This window comes from Rana temporaria, chromosome 13 (assembly GCF_905171775.1).
Source record: "Rana temporaria chromosome 13, aRanTem1.1, whole genome shotgun sequence".
Lineage (NCBI taxonomy): Eukaryota > Metazoa > Chordata > Amphibia > Anura > Ranidae > Rana > Rana temporaria.
Window position 1 is genome coordinate 30,625,902 of NC_053501.1, and position 24,111 is coordinate 30,650,012.

Here is a 24,111-nt window from a genome sequence, read left to right on the forward strand (position 1 = left end):
AGCTCCTCCAGAGTTACCATGGGCCCCTTGTCTGCTTCTCCGATTTATGCTCTCCTTGCCCGGCCTGTCAGTTTGGGTGGATGGGCCAGGTCTTGGTAGGTTTGCAGTTGTGCCATACTCTACATTTTCGGGTGATGGATTGAACAGTGCTCCGTGAGATGTTCAAAGCTTGGGATATTTTTTCTATAACCCAATCCTGCTTTAAACATCTCCCCAACTTTATCCCTGACCTGTCTGTGTGTGTTACTTGGCCTTTATGATGCTGTTTGTTCACTAAGGTTCTCCAACAAACCTCTGAGGGCTTTTTGGCAATTGGTTAGGGGTATCAGAGTAAAGGGGGCTGAATACTAATGCACACCACACTTTTCAGATATTTTACACACTACTGTGGATTTTGGTGCACAATCGGAAAAAGAGCTGCATGTTCTTTTTTTATTTGGTGCATTGGTGAAATGTGAAAGTGAATGGGCTGCATTAAAGCAACACGTTAATGCAATGTACCAGAATTGCAAAGTGTGAATGGTCTTTCACTGATTTGTGGAACCAACCATGTTGGCTGAAACATTTTAGGGGCGCTACAGGCTGTTCAATTAAATGTACAAGCTATTCAAAAGTATGCATTCTGATCTGAGAATCGAGTGACTGAAAGATGAGCTCATAAATCTGCTACTTCACCAATTATTGTTCATTCACAGGCTGGGAGAGGACAAAACCTGTTAATATGACTGAACTGAGCAGAGCTCTAAACCGTAAAACCGATTGGACAAAAATACAAATTCTTTGATAAATACAACAGCCTCTTTATAAGTATTTTTTCTGTGTATGTAGCAGTTTGCTTGGCACTCAACTTTACAAGCTGCATGTAATGTTGCACCGTGAACCCCTGTACCCACCAGGCTTTTTATACATTTATGTTTCTGAAAGTAAAGGGTTAGTTCACCTTTACCAAAACACTGCCTCTGCATGTAAGGGTCGTCTGTAGATAAAAGTAAACTGTGCAGCTTTGACCAAAGTTGAATAATTCCATTGCTATCGGTATAGGAGGCAATTTATGTTGCACCCGAAGCCTGACTGAAGACCTCCTAGCGATATCATCCCAACCTACCTTGTTGCTAGGACGTTGCTTAGAGACACCCAGCTGTTACTGTTTACCTCCACCATCACAGCAGCAAGCCCTCAAATACTGAGCTCAAATCCACTGCATCAGGGGAGAGAAAGGGCACGTGAAGGGTTTGAATATGAGAAAGAGCCCACTCTTGTGATGGTGAAAGTGAACAGTGCCAGTTGGAGTCTACTAGTAACAAGGCAGGATGGGGAGATGCCAAAGCCAGAGTTTTTCATACAGGCTTCAGGAGATACGTAAATGGCCTACACCTACAGCAAGGGCATTATCCAACTTTGATCAAAGTTGCAGTTTGTTTTTATCTACCGCCATTCTTTAGCTGTGACAGGTTTGTTAAAGGTGAACTATGCCTTTAAAAGATATCTTAACAAAAATGTAATCCATTGCCGCTTACCAGTCCTTGAATGCAGTAGCTGGATTCCTTTTCTTTTATAAATGCCTGTATGAAATTTACACTTTAGTGCTTCCCATCAGTCCTCATTCTCCCATTTAAATGGAGATACGCAGTGTACAACAACAAGGAAGTGTTCCAAATATCACTCGTGAGAATTAGCAGTCAAACACTGGATCGACCAAAAAATGGCGGCTAAACAATGGAGAATGCAGATCAGAAAAATACTTGGCAATGGATATTCTCCTGATAGTTGCAGTGAAAGAACATGAACGAGAATGTGGAAAATCCAAATCCATACGATTATCTGTCTGGGCTTGGAAAAAGCAAATCCTTTTGACCTCTAGACCCTAGAGAACAGTTGACCTTGCTAGCTTCAATCCTGACAAATCTGAATGTGTGAAATATCTGCTCCGGATCCTCTGCTATTGTATAGTGCACAAATAGGCACACAAAAAAGTTCATATGGGGCATAACGTATACAGTCAGTGGCGCCACTTAAGGAAAATGTGCTTTAGAGAAAAATAGATTTGCCTGGGTCTCCCACCCCTTCCCAGTAAATGTATAACCTTCCCTTCTGCTCCGGAGGCAGATCTTTCAGCCTGTTTCACCTGGTCCTAAGACTGGTGCTGTGTATGGGCATCGAAGCGAGGGCTTCAATCTCAGGTGAGTTTTACATAATTAGCTAGTATGATTTGCATACTAGCTCATTATGCCTTTGTCTTGCAGGTGTCTCTTTTACACAAAGTGGGTTTACCACCAAATGGTTAATAGATTCATAGAATCCGGAGAAATCTTTGTGCACAAGAGACAAGGCGAAAAGCAATATTGGATGCTTGTGATCTTCGGGCCTTCAGATGGCACTGCATTAAAAACAGGCATGATTCTTTGATGGACATCACTGTATAGGCTCATCAATACAAAAAAAAAAAAAAATCACTGTCCGAACACAAATCACAGCGCCATCCGAAAATTCAAGTTAAAGCTCTATCATGCAAAGAAGCCATGTCTGAACATGATTCAGAAAACGCCACTGTCTACTCAAAGCTCATTTAAAAGTTGCCTGTTGCAAAGTAGAAAGCTGTTCTATGGTCAGACAAATCGAAATGTGACATTGAGAACCATAGGCACCCATCCTCCAGACCAAATGGGAGAGGCACCTTCTGGCTTGTTATCTGCACTGGGTTCAAAAACCTGCATCTCACATGGCAAGGGGGTACATTAGCGCATATGGGAAGGGCAGCTTGCACATCTACAGAAAGACGCCATCAGGAATGATATATCCAGGTTTTAGAGCAGCATTATGCTCCCATTCATTTGTCTTTTTCAGGGAAGGCCTTGCATGTCTCAGAAGGACAATGCTAAACCGCATACTGCTATGAAAACAGCAAGGCTTCATAATATAAGTGGCCGGGTGCTATATGGCCTGCCTGCAAGTCCAAACCTTTCATCAACTGAAAATATCTGGTGCATGTTGAGCAGTTAGAAACCTGCATTAGGCAAGAATGGGAAAACATTCCTTTTCCAAAACTCCAGCAACTGGGTCTTGTCACTTTCCAGATGTTTACAGGGGATGCTACACCGTAGTAAACATGGCCCCGTCCCAACTTTGAGACGGGTTTCTGCCATCAATTTCAAAATAACCCAAAGGGTTGTTTTCTATTGTGAATAAGATATGGGTTTATGAGATTAGGAATTCATTGCATTCTATTTTTATGTAGATTTTACACAGCATCCCAACGTTTTTTTTTTTTAATTGGCGATGGATGTACAAAAGCTCTATACAGCCTTAACTTTGGCTGAAACATTACCCAAGCAGAAGTTAGCCTGACTATACACAAACCGTGCTGAACAAGTTGTGGCATTACAATGTTCCTGTGCATACTGTACCTTTAGAGGACTCTGGGTGCACCAAATCCAAAACCATCATAACGGACCAGTCCAGACTCTTCCTGAGTTGCCAACAGATGGACCAGCATCTTTCCCACTCCAATCTTGAAAATGCCTACTGGCTCATCACTGTTGGGTGCCTTCCTGAAAACAGAAATAAGTATACCAACTCTTATCAGCTATATATAAACTGTCAAGCTAAGAGCATTTGGGAAACCCAGGAGCAGGCAAATATTTGTATTGTTAGTACCAAGGGCTTGCATGGTTTTGCCGCATCCTGTTTAGTACATTCAAGGCACTGGCAGAATTACTCGAAGGCAACGACATTCACATGTTAAAGGAGTATGGAGAGCCTTGGCCAGGGTGATAAACTGCCTCCAGTGGGAGTGTCCACGATGTCCTGGGCTACTAGGAAGACTGGCAGCATCTAGTAGAGTACTGTGGGAACAGCTCCAGACTAAAGCTTTTATTTAAACCTGCTGGGCATTTTAAGGTTTAAAAGCACACTTGACAGGTACCCAGACTTCCTGCACATCTCTACCTTGTAATAATTGTAAGGCAAAATTTGACACCAATTGGACATAACTTTACAACCACTGACAAGTAAAGTGACCATTGATTATCCCATTACAATGACTGACATCTGAAAGTTGGTAGGATAGATTAGGCAGCAAGTGTTTCCTGAAGTTGATGTGTTGAAAGCAGGGGAAATCTGTTTTGCAGTTTGTTGTGTATGTGGTTGTGTAGCTGCATAGGATGCCCATGCTCACAGCCAAAAGTGCCTACAATGGGCATGTGAGCATCAGAACTGGACCACAAAGCTATTGAAGAAGATGGTTAGATCTGATGAATAAGGTTCATTTTACATCATGGAGGGCTGGGTACATATTCTGTAGGGGAAGAAGGAAGGCTGACAGAGGCAATGTTTTTCTGGCAAATCTGGGGCATACTGTTTATGTTACTCGACACAAACCATCTATCAAAAAATTGCTGCGGACCAAGTACATCCCTTCAAAGAAATTGTAATTTTCTGATGGCAGTGGCCTCTTTCAGCTGAACAAAGTGCCCTGCCACACTGCATAAATGATTAAAGAATGGTTTGAAGAACACACCAATGACAAGTTCAGGTGTTAACGTGGCCTCCAAATTCTCCAGATCACAATCCAATAGAGCATCTGTGGTATATGATGGAAAACAAATACAATCGATGGAGGCCCCACCTCACAACATACAGGAGTTAAAGTATCTGCTACTGATGGCTTTGGTGACAAATACTACAGCATACCTAGGTCTAGTGGAGTCCATGCCTCCATGGGTCAGGGCTGTTTTGATAAATGTTGCTTAATGTTAGATAGGTGTTCAAAGTTATGGGTGGACAGCATTGTAATGGAGGTCAGAAATATTAGTATTTTTTGGGGGGGGGGTTGTAAAAATCAACAGTGTGCAAGCAGTCAGTTTGTCTGCTTAATAAATCTAGGTGGAGGTGATGTTCTCCACAGGGAGCGCAGACAGCATGGTGTCCTGAAGCTAGAGAAGCCAGACGTGTCGGTACCGGGGGTTAAATTCAAAGTACAGTTTTGATTTCCCTATGCTGGCAGAAAAAAAACAGTCTTTTGCTGAGCTTTCGCAAGTGATGGACACAGGGGAACTTTTGTCTGCCTGTACCCCTAGAAGGAGGCTAGAAAGAACAAGTCTCAGTAGTTCCATGTATTGTGTGGCATTCTGAACACTAGGACTTTTACTCTATTCTCTGCTCTTCCTTTAACTACCGTCTGTGTGACCCTGATGCGGAGGCCAGGAGACACAGCCCTTCAAGGACCCAAAATGGCTTTGTGAAGGACCTCTGCCCTTTGGACCCCCCTTCCTTGCCCACTCTGACTGGACTTCCTCTGCCGAGGACACTATTGGCTGGCGAGTCACTAAATTGCTGCCCTTTGCTGTACCGGATTGTGCCTTTTGATCCTGAACGAAGCCCTTGCTGGACTAGATTTGTTACTCTGTGCCCCTGGACTTTGCTGTACTGGACTGTGGCCTGCTACTCTGTGCCCAGAATGTGCCCTGTGATTCTGTCTCTGGCCTCTGCTGTACTTTTCTTTCCTGTGCCTCTGGACTTATCCCTTGATGTGCCCTATTTCCACCCTGTTATATTTTTGCAGGTCTCTCACGGTGTTGGAAATATTGGCTTTTGGCCTTTTATACGACTCAGTTTTTTTTAACCCCCAAAAATAAAGAACCCTTTCAATCAGGGGCCCTAAAACCCCTCCTGCTGTGTGTGTGTTCTGTTCAACCCACACCTCCATCACAGGTGTTTATAAGCCTCTACCTAGCAGTAAGCAATTTAGTGAACACAATGGAGATTTTTTGCACTACATATATACATATACAACAGGGCTTTAATTGCTAAATCCTATCTTTTTTTTTTAGTTAACAAAAAAAGGTTCAACAATACAGCTCTTTCACATATTGTTTAATTTAAATATAAAAATTAAATTTAAACTGCACAAAGAAAAACAAAGAAGCAAAAACGTTATAACATAGTTATAAAATGCTTTAATAAATAGTTTTTTTCTGAACCACTTTAAGAACATGTCAAACAAAAAACGCACTAAACATAACATCCTGCTAAGCGATTCCGGCATTGTGGTATAAAAATTATTTTCAAGCATCCATGTTCATTGGCCAAAAAAGTTAACACCTTCAGATAACCACCTACTCTAGTGGTGTTAACTGTCTGGATGTTTAAATAGCATGTTGGGGTGAGAGTAAAACAAAAGCCATTTGCCCACTTGCCCTTTTGAAAACCGTAAAGCCTTGAAGATTAAAAAAAGAAAAAAAAAAAATACAAAAATAAACGCTCAAGATTTACATTCCAAAAACTATTTTTTGTGAGGCAAGTCAATCTCGAGTTCACTGACTTAGTTGGAGCAGAAAAAAAAGAAAAAAAGAAAAAAAGGAAAAATTGTTCCCTTCATCAAGCCTTTGATTTAACGAACAAAAGAACATTAATACTACTTTCTATGAAACTTTCAAGAAAAAGAAAAAAAAAACAAAAAAAAAAACCAAACTGACGTTTGGCATTACAGACATTTTATGTTTGATTGATGCCAACAGATCTATTTAAAACCAGAACAAGGGCTCGTGAACATTTCTATATTCTATTTACACGTATCTATGCCAGGTCACAATGTAGGTACAAGCTGACCAAATGTCTCACACAGATTATATTAACTTGCCTTTCTGAATCTGGACAACAAATATAAAAAAAAAAAAAAAAGTCTCCGTCAGTAATAAAACCTACCTTCTGTAACATAAATTAAAAAGGAATGGCATTGTAAAGAACAAAGAAATGTCAAAATATTGTTAATAAATCAAATATACAGAGCGATTCCTTTAATATATACATATTTACAAAACATATGTTTACAATAGAAAATAAACGTCTCTATGGACAGGACCCTAGGAATCTGTATATATATATAAAAAAAAATTATAATATATATATATATATATATATATATATATATATATATATATATATATATATATATATATATATATATATATATATATATATATATATATATATATATATATATATATATATACTTTTTTCGAAAAGCAGAAAATAGTCTTTGACAGTTGCTATAGAAAAAGTTTAATCTCAAGGCACTTGTCACATACATCAATACTGCAATCCTAAAATAAAAAAAAAAAACAATAAAAAAAATAAAAATAAAAAGGACACTTAAGCCACAATTCAGGGGTCTTGGACTTGCAATATTGTTCCTGTTAAAAAAGACCCATAAGGCAAAAATCTTCAGAAACCAATACTAGAGGCAAAGAGTGGAGCGCTAGCAGGGCATAGACATCTACCACCACTTTGTCTGGACAAAGTGGAAACACTGCAGTTTATTGGAGTCAGCTCAAGATATATATATATAAAAAAAAAAAAAAAATTAAATTAAAAACTACTTCCTTTCTCTTAAACTGAAAAGGGTTTGGACGCTGTTTTTAAATTATAAGCAAAAAGAAAGAAAATGAAAAAACTAAAAAAAAAAAAAAAAACACAGCTTGTAAACAAGTATACAATTTTTGCATAACAGTTTTACATGATAAAAACAAAACAAAATAAAAGATAACCTTTGTCTCCTCTTGACTTAAAGAGGACTTAAAGCAAACTTATAAAAATAGCAACTATCAAAGAACATTTCTTTTTTGTCTTTTTAGTTGTCACAAATAATTTATGTAGAAATACTACAGCAACAAATAGAAAAAAATAACTTTTTTTTACATAATAAAGTAATTAACAGAGTCCAGATATTAGTCCGGAACTGTACGTCCAGATGAAAAGAGGGCTTTGGTGGGAATTGCTAGGCAAGAAGCCAAAGACCCCTGGTAGTGGTGGAAAGACCAGTTTTGATAATTGGAGATGAATTCTGTCACTCCGCGTCTTATCCTAGAATAGGCACAATGTCCTTTGTCTACAGCTCCGGCTTTTTTCCTTCAGTGGGGCGTATTCACATTTTTAACACAGGTGTTAACCTTTTTGTCATAGTCTGTCCGATGTGGTTTTACAGGGGAATTTTTGGAGCAGTCTGCATCTCCTATGCTTATAGAAGTTTTTGAGTATTTTTGTGAGAGGCACTCATCCTCCCCTGTGTCCTCCTCTTTATCCACTACATCCTCCTTCATCGCCTCATCAGAGGCAGAAGTTCTGTTTTGGGTGTAAAGAAGGTTTTTGCATTCATATTGAATGTCTCTATAAGGCACCCCAATTGGGTTCCATATTGGGTTTAAAGGTTGACGTTGGTTGTTTGTTTCATCTGCGCGGCTTTCTCGCCTCCTCTCTCGCTCTTTTCTTCGCTTTCTCATCCACCAGACGCAAATAATTATGCACGTCACCCAAACAATTCCAAACACAACACAAAGAACTGGGACTAGATAATCTACAATTGAAGAAAAAAAAAAGAAAAAAAAGTTTAGGAAATATGTAATTTAGAGAGTTTTATATCAGTCAGAGCAGAGATTCAGTGAATTGGCATGCCCAACACATATGGGGTCCAAATTCCAAAAGTTAATATGTAAACCAAACAAAAAGGTGATTTGAGCCTCTTTTCCCTAAAGTTACATTCATGATATGGCCAAATGTTTGTGGACACCTAACCAGCACTCCTACATGGGCTTTCTTTGGACATCTCCCTCCAGCACCATGAGGAGCATCAACCTCAAGTGGGCCCCCACTTTCCACAAGATTCTGGAGAGTGTCTGTCGGATTAGTGCCCATTCTGTTAACAGCATTTGTGAGGCCAGGTACTGATATTAGAAGAAAAGACCTGGCTTGCATCCGGTTCATAACAAAGGTGTTCAAATAGGGTTGAAGTGCATTCTCTGTGCTACTAGAGTTGCGCTACACTGATCTGGTCAAGACAGGTCTTTATGGACCTGGCTTTGTGCATCTGCCATGCCCACATACTTTTACTCATAAAAAAAAAAAGGGACTTCAGATGTCCCATCACCTGGAATCCTTAAAGCTTTTTGGGCACCCAAGAGCACCTCAATTCCCTTGTCTTTACTAGATGCTGAAATACCAGTTTTGGGATAGAAGGCACAGAGTTCATGTTAAGGAAAAACATCTTATTAACAATTTTCTATTTCCTTAGCACATCACAAATTGGTTGAATTTTGTTTGTCTTAAAAATAAAATAAAAAAATTAGAAGAGTACCAGTTCCCAAAAAACGTTGTGGGCTGTTGGAAAGTTTCTGTAAACAAAGCAGACGTTATTTTTTCTTTGACTCCTGGCCATCATTCTATTAAAGTGCAATATTATCTATGGACATGGTTATTACCAGATCTATATGAACTAAAATGGCCATGGTCTCTAGGCACCAGCAGTTTGACAGATTTTCTGGGCAACCAAAGTGGAAGTAATCCCTTCTATTGTTCTCAGCCAAGGAAGCCGCCATCTTGGCCTCGGTTTAATCTTCAATTGCCATGATGCTGCACATGTGATCAGTTATGACACCAGCCATTGGAGGGTTTGACAGTTTGGTTGAGTCAATGTGACAGAATTTCCGGCATGCCGGGAATGCAACAGTTTTTTTAAAACTATTAAATCAATTGGTTTACTTCTGCTTTAGGGATAAACCATAAATCTGAATATTTGGGTGATCGCTGCATGCTTATTCAGTCTAAAGAATCTTGCCATACATATCTCTACATCACTTTAAATAATGCTTTAGCTGCCATGGACTGGATTGCCAACATCAGCAAAATCGTCAGTCCAAGAAAATGTCCATTATGCGGATATCTACTCCCATAAACAAATAAATGTTACCTACCCGAACTTGAGCCATCCACCACAACCGTTTCAACTTTAACTTCCATGATGGCCTGCATGACCGTACTGTTTTGCCTTTTGGTGATGGCATTGACTACTGAATTGGCAGCATCTTGAATGAGGCTCTTGTCTGGACTATCAGTTTGTGAGACAAATGCCTGCAAGGAAAACACACACCTTGATATAACACACATAGAACAACTCGGTTATAGAAATTTTGATATAGAATCTTCTGCATGCCCATACATTTTTAATCCATTTTCACTACATACACAATTATGCATCTATGTTGGCCTTTTTAAATTAAAGAAACCCGATGTTAAAAGTGCAGTACCTATAGAAAAATTGTGCCTTTTGTAGAGAATTTCAGTTGACTGCCATGGATTACTCCAGTCTGCACTTAAAGTGGACCTGCAGCTAGAACATGGAAATGATCTACATATCCTTAACAAGCAGTACAAGTTTGAAATCAAGCCCAACCTCTCTAGCTGCTTGTAGTGTGCAGTAATTTGTTCTCAAGATACCCAAAGATCACAACTCTAAAGTGCAGATTCCATCAGTTTCTAAATGCTTAGAAGTTTCTGCTGGTTGTTTGGAACAGAAGGTAAGCAGGCTGCCAAAATATTGCACTTCATAGAAAGAAGCTGAGATTGTAGCGCTTCTGTGGTAAATATTGAAGACAAGTTCCCTCACAATGCTTGTGACTACTGGGGAGTTTGCTTTAACCACATCCTGCCCATCCTCAAATGGCAAATGGGTGCGGCTCTCATTCTGGGACGTCATGACATTGCCCAGTTTAGCCACGATCGTGCGCCCCGGGCACTCCGTGTTCCTACGATGCAGCGTGACCCCGATCTCAGCGAAGAGCCTTCACTCAATACCCATGTGATCGGCTGTGTCCAATTACAGGCGATCACATGTAAACAAGTGCAGTTTATTGACTTTTCCTCTCACAGAGTGTGAGGAGAGCTGATAAGCAGCATCACCTCACAAGAAAAATGTGTAAAGCTAATCAGGGCACAAATCATCAATGGCATGATTACAATGCAGCCCCAACTGTGCCCATCAGTGATGCCACAAAACAAAATAGATTACAGCACACACATTCAAAAATGACATTTAAATCCTGCAAGGCCATTTAAAACACCTGAACATATAAAAAGATGGCGATTTGGTTACACCATTTGGCCATATAGTGCTAAGCGCACTACTGTGTCAAAGTACCCCATTATCAGTGGGTCCTACACTATTCATAGAATGAAAGGTCCTGCATCTTAACCATGGGAGATCTATAAGGACTCCTCCTATAACACAGGTGGACACTAATAAAAGGTAATGAATGGGTGTCCACCCGTGTTATAGGAGGTGCACTTCTAGATCTCCCATAAATGGGCTTTTGTCTCCCATGGTTGAGATGCAAGACCTTTTATTCTATGAATAGTGTAGGACCCACTGATAATGGGGTACTTTGACGCAGTAGTAGGTTTAGCACTATATGGCCATATGGTGTAACCAAATCCCCATTGTTTAATATGTTCAGATGTTTTAAATAGCCTTGCAGGATTTAAATGCAATTTCTGTATGTGTGCACTGTAATCTATTTTGTTCAGTTTGCAGCCTTATCGTAGCACCATCTTAAATGTAAACGCATTTTTAGGGTGTGCCCCCCCACCCCCAAGTCTGTAGGAGAAAAATGACGATTGAAAAAATTTGCTGTCAGAAAATAAACTTTCTTTTTTTTTTTTTTTGCTATAAAAAGACCAAAGGCGGGGATTAAATACCACCAAAAGAAAGCCATCTGTGTGAAGAAAATGGTAAATAATTAATTTGGGTACAGTGTTGCATGACCGTGCAATTGTCATTCAAAGTGAGCCAGCACTGAAAGTTGAAATAGGCTTGGGCAGCAAGGGGGTGAAAGTGCCCTGTAATGAAGTGGTTAAAGTGCTTTTACTGTTGGTTTAGAATATGTACCGGTAAATACTTTAGTTGCAAGGTCTGGGCAGGGGTTAAATTTAACGCCTGGCTAACGAACATTAAGGCTGCTTTCACACTGGGGTGGGCGTTGACAAGAAAAACGCTGCTAGTTCTAGCAGCGCTTTACCATAATTTTAGTGGCGCTATTTGACCGCTAGCGAGGCACTTTTAACCACCGCTAGCAGCCAAAGGGCTACATGCTTCCATTCCTTTCAATGGGCAGTAGTGGTGTATACCTCGCTCCTCCACCACCCCAAAGATGCTGCTTGCAGAATTTTAACATACTGCCAGCACATCGCCCTAGTGCGAAAGGGGTCTAAACGCTTACATACATTCGCCAAAATAGAATCCGTAACATCCTTCAACGTCAAAATGGCACAGTCACCTTTTTACTGAATAAAAGTATACTTACTACTGCAACTTCTACTGCTTTTTCCGTTGAATAAGAGAAGTCACATAAGAGTACAAGTTGTTGGTCTTTGGATACCGTCCTAATGGATGGCAAATATCGGATCTCTGAGCAAATGTTTTCCACTGTGGTTCCCTTGAAAAATATAAGAAGTCATTAACACATTTTTACACCAACAATCATCTTCCATCTTATCAAGATTTTCTCTATCCTGTACGTCAGCTCATATTAAAGCTAATTTCTAAGCAAAAAGATTAATAAAGTGACGGAATACATATACAGACTTTTTTTTATACCGGCCAAAGGAATAGTATTTTTGTCTTCCCAGTTTAAGCAAAGCTGCCACAGGACAGTCATGTCTGGCATGGCATGTGACCTGATTTTGCTCTGCTACAGTTAAAAGCTTAGCTCCAGAAAACATTTAAAATTGCCCCTTGCAGTGGGGCTGTGCCTTCAATGTAGGGGCTAATTGCTAGTTTAGGTGTAGGGAACACATGAGAGAAAACTTAAGTGGTTGTAAACAATGTAAAACAACCCAGTTTAAAACGGAAAAGGCAAAACATTTGTGTATAGGATATTTAAAAAAAATCTCCTTTTTTATACAAGTGATCACATTCCCTCTTTTCTAAGCTACATAAGAGCTGGGGGGAGGAGAAGCAACAGCACACTGCGCTTCCTAGTGAAATGTTGTGAGTGGGGGGGTCAGGACAAGTCTGATCATTGGAGAGCAGGAAGAGTTCCCAGCATAGATAGAGAACGGACTATGGTGTGCTCTGTTATTGATGGAAAAGCAGAGGGACTGGCAGGAACACCAAGGATTTCAAACAAAGAAAGCAAAATAAGGAACAGGACAGTTTCTCATACAAGTACATGGTACAGCAGGCACATATCAGGAATATGAAATGTTGGGGTAACTAACCAGATCCTCCACATTGCTAGACTACTTTCCTACTGGTTCAAGGGCAATTATATGGTCATGCAATCACATAGTGTGCAAGGTTTAATGCAAGTAATTGTTTTGTGTACTTTGTAATGCAACTGATGCATCCAGATCTGTAATGTGACTTGCACTCCAATATTTGAGTTTTTGATAAACGGTTTAGGGAAACCAATTTTCCCACAGCACTGTAAAAGTGATCAGGCAGAGAAAATTTTAGAGGAAAGCTAATCGCCAGATGAAAAACTGCACCCATGACCCTAGTATACCCACTTGCTGCAATAAAATGCAGATAAAAAAAAAAAAAAAGTTATCTGCTCTGTGCAGTAGTTTTGCACAGAGCAGCCCAATACTCTTTTCTGGTCCCCTGCCGGTAGGTCCAGGACCCTCCCTCCTGCCAAGTGCCTCCCAAGCTGTTGCTGTGTTTGTCTATTCACACACGGAGCAAGGCACGGCCCCACAGCCACACTCTCCTCATTGGTTCACTGGCTGTGATCGACAGTAGGCCCTTGGCTCCTGCTGCTGTCTCATTGCTGGATCAAGATGGGGGTCAGGTAAGTAATAGGGGGGGGGGGGGGGCTGGTTCCACACAGGTGGTTTTTAGCTTCATACATGGTATGCATGAAGGTAAAAAAAAAAAAAATCGACCCTATACAACCACTTTAAGATCATGGGTCTTTGCAATGGCCTGTGTCCAATTAACCACACTAAACATTAGCATTTATTTTATATTAATCTCTCTAGGTTACAGAGTTAAAGTGTAACTGGTAACTATAGATATGGTGACAAAGCAGAATGTACTCTTTAGCAGATTAAGGGCCATGTTGACCATTCAGGATACGACTAGCAGATAGAACTTTGCTGCAGCACTGCACTATTAAATTAACCCAAGGTCAGGATTTTAACAAACCATGAGGTTAACAAACTTTAAAAAAAAATGTAAAGAGGGATATATTTTCACCTGTGGAATTTTCTCATTACTGAAGATTAAGGTTATCCGGGCACAGTTATTGTCCAGGTAGCCAGTGTTGGGCAAGCACTTGACGATGTGTGGTCTGTCGGGGGCGCTGCATTCCCCCCATTCTTTGCATGGTGGTTGGAAGCATTTTGCTGAGGAGAACTTTGGTTCACATTCCTGATCCTGGGGACACTGGTTCTTATCGTGACTTTTTTCCAGCAAACAGGGCTTACGGCCACACCAAGTCTGAAGGGACAAAATATTGCACATTAACTTTTTATATACATTGAATATACATATAACTGTATTCTCACTGTGAAATTGTATTACAAAGCAAGTTTTGGCGTGTTACATCATGCAACTTAGGAAACCCAATAGCCGCGAGTTTTCAGAGGAATCTTAATATTCAGTCTTAAAGTGTAATCACTGCAAAATAAAACAAAAATGCAGCACATGCACATTCTTTCATGTTTATCTCTTTGAAGGTCCTGCAAGTACAGAAATCTACCTGCCAATATAGGAGAGACTTGTTCTTTAGTCAAAGAAAACAACTTGGAAGACTCCTTGAGATCACAGCACAGGCCAAAAAGGGTGCACTTAATATATCAAAATGGAGGAAAATACGAGAAGTCCAGTGCTAAGGTTGTAACTGTGTTGGCAAATTAAATCAACAAAATCTTGACTTTGCCTGCTTTCAATTTCAGTGCAGAGCAGTCTGACGTTCTGAGACAAAATTTCAAGTGCAAAAGTTCGTTTTGCGTTTCCATTCACACAGCATACCGAGATAGATATATATTACACCCTTTAAACGGTTCTAAAGAGAAGGCCCCGCAGCAGATTTGGGGCAATCTCAGAGTCTGTTCCCGCACAGACTGAGGACTCCATGCACTCGCTCTCTAACAGATGCAGGAGAGGCCAGAGCCCTTTGTTAGTAAAGTGTTCAAAATCTAGGTTAAAGCTGAACGCCAGCAATTCAGCGACTTTTTAAAAACTGTAGGCAAATCATGAGTTAAGCCCAATGAGATGCCTGCAGCCTCCTAGACTTATCTCTATTTATATTGGACAAGTTTATTGTGCTCCAGGAAAATAACTGGAGATGCGTCTTGCTGAGGTCTCCGCTGCTACAAAAGCAGAGTCGCTGTAACTGCCATGCCTGCCCCATGCCCAATCACAGTAGCCTTTATATTATGTGAACTCATTCACAAAATGCAAAGGCTTCTGTGAAAGGGTGGCAGAGGAAAGGGGCAAACATAGCTGCTCTATGTGTCCCTTAGAGCTGGAGTGTCTCTAGTGGGAGTGATTCTATGCATTAAGGTAAAATGTCCCCCTGTGCAGCAGCCACTCATTTCTAGCCCCCCCCCCCCCCCCCCCAATACATACCTGAACCCGACCTTACTCCAGTAATATGCACGAGAGCCTCAGCTCTCCAGGGACTCTCCCCCCTCATTGGCCGAGCAGCTTGCAGGGGCGAGCCACTGCTCTGTGTCTGAATGGACACGCAGAGCCGCAGCTCAAGCCTGTTTGGGTGCCCCAATTGCAAGCTGCGTGGTCATGGGGCACTCGGCCAGAGAGAGGAGCCAAGAGCACTGGTGAGGGACCTGAAAAGAGAAGGATTGGGGCTGCTCTGTGCAAAACCACATGTATAACAGGTTTGTTTTTTGTTCTTTAAAAAGAGCCTTCAAAACCGATAATGAAGTACAGCACAGTACAAACAGGGTTAAATAAGTTAAATAGGAAGTAAACCCCGATGGGTTTTTACTTTTATGTTCCTGCAAAGTAAAAGCACAATGTGCTAGTATGCATCGCATACCAACACATTATGTGACAGTTACCTGTAAAGGAAGCCTGTGCTGTCCCCGCTGGAGGCCGAATCCACGTTGGCCCCTCGTCCTTTCGGGGCCGCGGACTCAGGCTCTGACTGGCCGGGGTTGTGTGACGTTGTTCCCATGCATGCGTGCGGGAGTCGCAAGTCACGCCCAGGGGCGGCCGCTGGTTTAGAAACACAGAGGGCAGTTTCTTCACAGCACATGTGCCAATGACATCACTGGCACAATACAAAGTAAATATCTCCTAAATAGCGCACGTTTAGGAGATAATTTATTGTACCTAAAAGGCAAGCCTTATAGGCTTACCTATAGGTTCAACTTGAAAACTGATGTTTACAATCCATTCAAGCTCAACTCCACAGCCCGCTCCCACACTTTATAAAGCAGGGAGGGCTTGGTGGGATTTTTTTTTTTAGTAGATGGGTAACCAGCAATTTTTTTTTCATGACAACATAATGGAAAAAATGAAACAAATATAAAAATTGTTATACCAATTTGGTTGCAAAAATAGAGATGCACATTAAAGTAAAATACCAAGTTTTGTAGAGCACTGCAAGTTAGGCAGGGCCATTAGTTTTGTTTTAAAAGTTGAACTAAACTGGCCTATCCTTTACAGCAAAGAAAACTGCCACCTTGACCTTTGATCTATAGTTGCCATGGTGCTGAAAGTGTGATCAATTATCACCCCAGTCATTTGATAGTTTGACCGTTCAGTTGGGAGCCAACATAACCACAATAGCAGCTGTAAGTTATAACTGAAGGTATTACTTAAATGTATTGGAAACAAAAAAAACAAAAAGTTTGATTGATTAAAACAGTTTAAACGTCCCGTACCTTGGTACACTCTATCACCCCATCCAGACAGTGACAGACATTGCATTCCTCATCCCATTTGCTTCCGTGTGGGTACTGTGTTCCCTTCAGCCAACAAGATCTTCCAGAGACAATCACTAAAAAGGCAGCATGAAAAACACGTCAGACAACAGGACGGTTCAGATCTGCTGCCAAACTGTCCATATAAATGCTTACAGAAGTCTCCAGCACTTAAGCTGGATATGGCAAGCCAATTACCTTCCTGGCAGCGTAGCCCAGCTCGTCCAGAAGGGCAGGTGCACTTGTAACCGTTTATTTCATCTATACAAGTGGCACCGTAGCCACAAGGGGAAGACTGGCATTCATCGATGTCTACAATAGATAAAAAAAAATTATGTGAACCGTGCTTGGCAGAGCTCTGTTGTCAACACAATACACTGTGATCAAACATGGCAGTGTCCGCTTCATTTATAGTACAAAGTGTGCGATACGCGGCAATGGCCTGTTTCAAATGCCACACAGCTGCTTAGATTGATCCATTTGATCTGCTCTGCCATTTGTCCATAAAAGTACACAAGATGTACATAATTTTACCTCTAAATAAGCACAGTGTACAAAAAACAAACAAAAAACAACATAAGGGACATGACTACAACTTAAAAAAATAAATAAAAAAAAGTATTCCAAAGTAAACCTACAGATTACACCAATAGGGCAGTCTGTTGCTTAAAGCGATTGTAAACAAACTTTTTTTTTAATAAAAAGGTAACACTTACCTGCTCTGTGCAATGGTTTTGCACAGAGCAGCCCAGAGATCCTCCTCTACTTGGGTGCCCCGCCAGTGCTCTGAGCACCCCCCTCTTGCCAAGTGCCCCCATAGCAAGCCACTTGCTGTGGGGGCACTCATGCAGGCTTGCTCCTGAGCCAGCTCTGTGTCCATAAGACACAGATAGTGCTGCTCAGCCCCATGCCTCTTGCTCCCACCTCGCTGGCTGCGATGGGCAGCAGCAGGAGCCAATGGCTCCTGCACATCGCTGGATCGAGATTGGGCTTAGGTAAGGTTAGGTAATAATTTCCCTGCTCTCCTTTCTTCAAATTGGAGTTCTAAGAAGTCTGGAAATCCTGACATTGTGAAAACTCTGCTCTGGGTTCCTACAGCAGCCAGTCTCATGAAACAATGTAAAGGTGTGGTCAACTCAACAGGTTTATGGGACTTATCCCTGGCCAGAGCTGGCAAATCAGTAGCAGATTCTGATTCTGTCAGCCGATATCATGAGACAAATACCATGGCATATAATGTACCGTCAAATAAGCTGCTGTGAATTGCTGCCTTAAAGGGGTTATTAAGGTAAAAAATGTTCCCCCTAAATAGCTTCCTTTACCTTAGTGCAGTCGTCCTTCTTTTACCTCATCCATCAATTTTGCTTTTAAATGTCCTTATTTCTTCTAAAAAATCCTCACTTCCTGTTCTTCTGTCTGTAACTCCACACAGTAATGCGAGACTTTCTCCCTGGTGTGGAGAAAGCCTCTTGAGGGGGCGAGCAGGAGTGTCAGGACGCCCACTAACATACAGCTCCTTTCTCTATCTGCAAAGTAGAGAGCGTCCCGACTTGCCTGCTCGCCCCCTCAAGAAGCTTTCTCCACACCAGGGAGAAAGCCTTGCATTACTGTGTGTAGTTACAGACAGAAGAACAGGAAGTGAGGAATCTCAAGAAGAAATAAGGACATTTAAAAGCAAAATGGAAGGATGAGGCAAGTGAAGGAGGACTGCACTAAGGTAAAGGAAGCTATTTAGGGAGGGAACAAAAACATTTACCTTTACAGCCCCTTTAATGGCACTGGTTCAACAAATTGCGTACAAACCATGGATAAAATGCCACAATAACTTATGAATATCATGGAACTAGAAAGATGTTTAAAAATACAGCTACCATTATCTAAAGTCAACAAGTTAAAAAAAAAAAAAAACGAATATCCTCATTATGGATCCACTGATACTAGTTAAAGTGTACGAGCACCGATAGTTTTTCTGAAATAATTGCTGATAGCCATTTTTAGGGTCATGTGACAGTTTCTTTTTTAGACCAATGAAACATTATTACATAGATTAACATGCAGTGAGGAGTGAAGGGTAGATGAGAGGAGCAGAAAGAGGACAGTGTTGGAGGAAACTCTGGACAGCCTGGAATGGTCAGAGAGAACCTGGATCAGAGCTCTCTGTAGTGATTAGACTAGGGGTAGTTTAGACTCACAATTTGGGTAGCAGTGGAGCACGATCATTCCTGAAGGACCTCTGCTTGGCTGGGGAGCTAGACAACCCCGACAGAGAGGGACTCTGGGACGAGGACACAAGGAAGGGACTTGAGGACAGACACAGCCAGCCCCCCCACTCCCATTCACTTCAGATCTGCTGATTCACGTCAGTCACCGACAGCCAAGCAGAGCACCGATCACAGGGTTCCACCGTACTGACCAGGAGTTGGCATCACTATTCCCGACCCACACCTCCATCCAATGCACTATCCCCACTGCCAACCCTGCTCCTCCATCCATCCTATGGCCAGTCCTGGCCTGCTTGAAGGTATTGGTTTGAGTATCAGAGCATTTGCATGAGTACAAGTATTAATGCAAATGCTTAGTATCGGCACAGATACCGGTATCGATTTAACACTAATCCTCAAGATTCCATAAAAGAACATTGCTCAACGCAGAAAAAATAAATAAACTTACTAATCCTGCAATCAGGTCCTGCAAAACCAGGGGCGCATTCGCAGCGAAACCAGTTGACACCATCAACACAAATTCCACCATTATAGCTGTGAAGAGAGACAAAATATGCACTTTATATTTAACTATATAATAAAAATGTATACAGGTAGCAACATATAGACTACCAATTACAATTTACCCTTTAATAATGTTTTAAATCGGGGCGTGGCCTGACGAGGCATGTGAGCAGACGTGCTGCACGGAGCTCCCGCCGCTGATCCTGGATTCGATCCTTCCCTCGCCACACTAAACGCCCGAAATCGCCGCTAAAAGGTGCGGACCGTACCCGGGGTGCCTCAGGAACCAAGGGAACTGAGAATCCCGGCATGATGACCAGAGGAAACCGCGGAGACGCCGCGGTCTCGGCCTCCCAGGATTCGCAAGATGGCGCCTGGATGCTCCAGCCTCAGAAAACACCACGGGGCCAGGATAAGAAATCGGAGCAGGGGGGTAAGTCCACCAAGCCCCCTAAAGCAAAAGAACAGGCCAGAGACATGCTTTATTACACCCAGAAGCTTGCAGGCCCTAGTGACCACACACAGGCTGGGAACCAGCAGCGCTCAGCACAAGTGGAGCTGCCAGAGAATGACACTGCAGGGGGGATGGATGACTGTGAGCCGATGGAGTCAGTCCCTGATCCCATGCTAGCTCTGCAGGGGATACAGTCAGAAGACAGCCCCCAGCCCACTCTAAGTGAAATATTGTATGCTGTTCACAAGTGTACTGCCTCTGTAAATGCTTTGAAAGACCGTTTTGGAGGGCTGGAAGAAAAGGTGTCTCTCCTCCGTCAAGATATACAAAAGATCAGGGAGCGTACCACGGCTGTGGAGGGAAGAGTGAGTGATATGGAAGATCAGCTGCCCCATATTACTAGGGATGCGCGCGGTGCGGCCCAGCAGGCCAGACAGGCCTATGACAAGACTGATGAAATTGAGAACCGCCTAAGGCGCAATAATGTGCGTATTGTGGGGCTCCCAGAGAAAATTGAGGGCAGAGACCCTACAATATTTGTCGAGAACTGGCTGCAGGAGGTGTTCGGTAAAGACGCGTTCTCCCCCCTATACGCCATTGAAAGAGCTCACAGGGTGCCCCCGCGCCCTCTACCCCCTGGCAACCCACCCAGAGCAATGCTGGCAAGACTCCTAAACTACAGGGACCGTGAGGTGGTGCTGAGACTAGCGAGGGAAAAAGGCAAGGTGCTGCACAATGGCACGAGAATCTCTTTCTACCCGGACTTCTCGGCAGAAGTACAACGCCGACGCTCGAGATTTGCCGAGGTCAAGAAACGCCTGCAAAAGCTGCAGCTCCCGTACGCTATGCTGTTTCCTGCTAAACTTCGCGTAACGGCAAGAGACCAGAACCACTTTTTTGAATCTGCTCAGGATGCAGCCGGATGGCTGGATCACAACGAACAGGATCTACGTAGAAGAGGCCGTGACGGGGGAGAAGGTTGATAATGCTTATGATGTCCGCACCAGGCCTGGAGGGCGTAAGCTTTCCCAAAAAAGTGTTCATTTGGCCAGTTGAGGGCCGGTTCCAGATCCATATTCAAGGCGAGTGAAATCCCTACTACAAGTGTTTGGCCCTTGTTTTTCGGCGAAAAACTTTTTTGCTTCCCCCCTTCCCTTTCATATTTTTTGTTTTTTGTTAAATTTTTTCAAGCCCCTGGGAGAGGGTGAGAGGCAAAGCTGCACAGTGTTTGCATGGGGCCGGGCGTATGTGGGGGCCTGGCTCCACTGCTGGCGCCCTGTTGGCGCAGAGGGGGTTTACCCACACACCCCTCTAGGTTCTAATGAGTACCCCTGTCGGGTATGTTTGAGGAGGTGTCTATATTTTTTGTTTTTTGGCTCACCTAACGCTACTATTTTTTCTTCTTCACTTTTAACCTCACTCCATTGCACAAGTGTTATTCCTACTATGGAACTGCAGGGCCAGATACGGCTGAGGATTGTCCTGCTCTGCCCACGAACCAATCAACATACATACTCGGGACTGGCCACTGGATATGTGAGTTTCACCTACCTCTCTGTTTTACTGACTAATTGTGGGCAATGTCGGATACACCTTTAGTGACTTGGAATGTTCGGGGGGTAAATGATCCGTTGAAAAGGACGATGATTTCTGCCTGTCTGAAGAAATTCCACCCGGCCATCATAGGCCTGCAGGAAACACACTTGCAGAAGGACACGGTGGGGTTCTTACAGTATGCCTGGGTAGGGAAAGCATATCACTCCACCTACTCTGCGTTTTCGCGTGGAGTGAGTGTATTGATACACAAGGCATTGGCCTATCAGGAGTTAGACTCCCTAATAGATGTGTCGGGTAGATTCGTATTTCTTTATTGTAAACTGTACACAATGACACTTATTTTGGCTTTTGTTTATATTCCCCCCCCGTTTTCTCGGGAGGTGCTGCAGGTGCTGCTATCCTATCTGGCCAACAAGCCGGACATTCCAGTATTGATAATGGGTGATTTTAACTGCTATTTAGATCCCAAGCTTGATAGGCACCCCCCGGTGTCTCCCCCTAGGGGGGGCCGGGGCACGGCTCTCAGCAGGCTACTGCTTGAGGTGGGGTGGACCGATATTTGGCGGAGCCGCAATCCCCACGGCAGGCAGTTCTCATGCTTCTCCAAGACCCATGGGTCATTGTCCCGAATAGACCTCTGTGTGGGTACCCCGAATCTAGTGGGAAATATATCCGGGGTAGAGTACTATCCTAGAGGGGTATCGGACCACTCCCCATTGGCGCTTTGGCTGGTTGCACAGCCCCCCAGTTCCCTGCCTAGAGCTCCATGGAAGCTGAATGCTTTCTGGCTTAAACTATTTACATCACCAGACAGGGTCGTTTCTCAGATACGGGAATTCTTTAGATCACACGCCAACAGTAGTGATAGCCTTCAGACATGGGAGACCTTTAAAGCATTCACTAGGGGGGTGTTCATTCACGAGGTACAAATCATTAAGCACAATTCTTCGGCCTTGCAGGAACAGGTGGGTGACCAGGTAAAACAGCTTGAATTGGCATATGTGACTGATCCGTCTGATTCTGCACGGGAGGCATGGATGTCGGCCCAGGACTCCCTGGACCGTCTGAGATCCTCCACGGCGGAGCGGAAAAGGTTCTTTACTAAACTAGCATTTTTTGAGGAGGGGGAGAAGACGGGCCGCTTGCTTGCCAGAATTGCACGCTCTCAGCAGCAGTCGCCAGCTATTGGTGCGATTCGGGCGGCTGGTGGTAGGCTGGTTAATTCCCCTGATGCTATTGTATCCGAGCTGGCCACTTTCTATGAGGATCTCTATGGGTCAAGGGAGGACTACACAGATGAGGAGTTAGTCACATATATGTCCCAAATTAATTTGCCATCACTGTCTGTAGGGGCCCGCAAACAATTAGATGCACCTATAACTCTGGAAGAACTTCAGGCTGCGGCCTGTTCCTTTCCTACGTGTAAAGCCCCGGGCGAGGATGGGTTGCCCATGGAGGTGTTCACCCAGTATGGGGAGCTACTACTTCCTGAACTATTGAAGACTCTGAATGCTTCGATGGAGAGGGGGGTACTCCCTGACTCCATGAACAAGGCTAATGTGATTTTGTTGTTGAAGCCAGGGAAGGATCCAGTGGACCCGGGCTCTTATAGGCCAATTTCGTTGCTACCTAGCGACGTAAAGATCCTAGCTAAGGTTTTGGCGATGCGGGTCAATGGGATAGTGTCCACAATTATTCACCAGGACCAGGCGGGCTTCATGCCACAAAAGTCCACAGCAACTAACTTGCGTAGGCTATACCTGAACATGCAAGTGCAGGCGGACAACGGAGGGCGGAGGGCCCTGCTGTCGCTGGATGCCAATAAGGCGTTTGACAGCGTCAGCTGGAGATACCTGTGGGCAGTGTTGGGAAAGTTCGGTTTTGGAGAACGCTTTGTAGCATGGACCAGGCTATTGTATGCATCCCCGCAGGCGTCCATTAGGATGGCGAATAAGATGTCGCCGGCGTTTGCATTGGGCAGGGGGACTAGGCAGGGCTGTCCTCTGTCCCCCCTGCTCTTTGCGATCGCTATAGAGCCTCTGGCGGCCCTGATACGGACGAATGACCGAGTTGAGGGCTTCAGGTATGGTGACCTCCATGAGAAGATAATGCTATACGCTGACGACATGCTGCTTTTCTTGGGGGACCCCACCCTGGCGCTGCCGGGGGTCATGGCTGTTATACAGGGGTTTGGCCGCTTTTCAGGTCTGACCATTAATTGGTCCAAATCTGCCCTGATGATGCTTGATGAGGACACGGAGGTGACCCTCCCGGCCTCATGCCCCATACCTGTAGTGAATAGTTTCAAGTACTTAGGGGTGCAAATTTCGCCCAAACTGTCAGAATATTGTCTGTTAAATATATACCCATTGCTGTCCCGATTTAGAGACAAAATAAACACATGGAACAACCTTAAGATGTCCCTGGCAGGCAAAGCAAATTTAATAAAAATGATCTTAATGCCCCAACTGTTGTACTTCCTACACAACTCCCCAGTGGTTATTCACTTAAAGATTTTTAGAGTAGTGAACACCCTGTTCAGGAAATTGCTATGGAACGGGAGGGCTCCCAGGATTAGGCTGGAGCAGCTTCAGCGTGCTAAAGACGATGGAGGGTTGGCGGTCCCCAACCCTTGGGTATACTATCTGGCTGCAC

The 24,111-nt window shown here is 43.2% G+C and overlaps 1 protein-coding gene across 2 annotated transcripts in view; it reads right to left on the reverse strand.

Moving 5' to 3' along the window:
• Window positions 1-7,047: 7,047 nt before the first annotated feature.
• Window positions 7,048-24,111, reverse strand: part of JAG2 (jagged canonical Notch ligand 2) — a 113,586-nt gene continuing 96,522 nt past the window's right edge. For both annotated transcript variants that reach the window (XM_040332299.1, XM_040332300.1), the window contains 7 exons: window positions 19,390-19,475; window positions 16,918-17,031; window positions 16,681-16,796; window positions 14,024-14,266; window positions 12,129-12,260; window positions 9,744-9,900; window positions 7,048-8,350 (listed from right to left, as the gene is read on the reverse strand). In XM_040332299.1, the coding sequence (XP_040188233.1) occupies window positions 7,908-8,350; window positions 9,744-9,900; window positions 12,129-12,260; window positions 14,024-14,266; window positions 16,681-16,796; window positions 16,918-17,031; window positions 19,390-19,475 (1,291 nt within the window). In that variant the 3' untranslated portion in view covers window positions 7,048-7,907. The remainder of the gene's footprint in view (window positions 8,351-9,743; window positions 9,901-12,128; window positions 12,261-14,023; window positions 14,267-16,680; window positions 16,797-16,917; window positions 17,032-19,389; window positions 19,476-24,111) is intronic.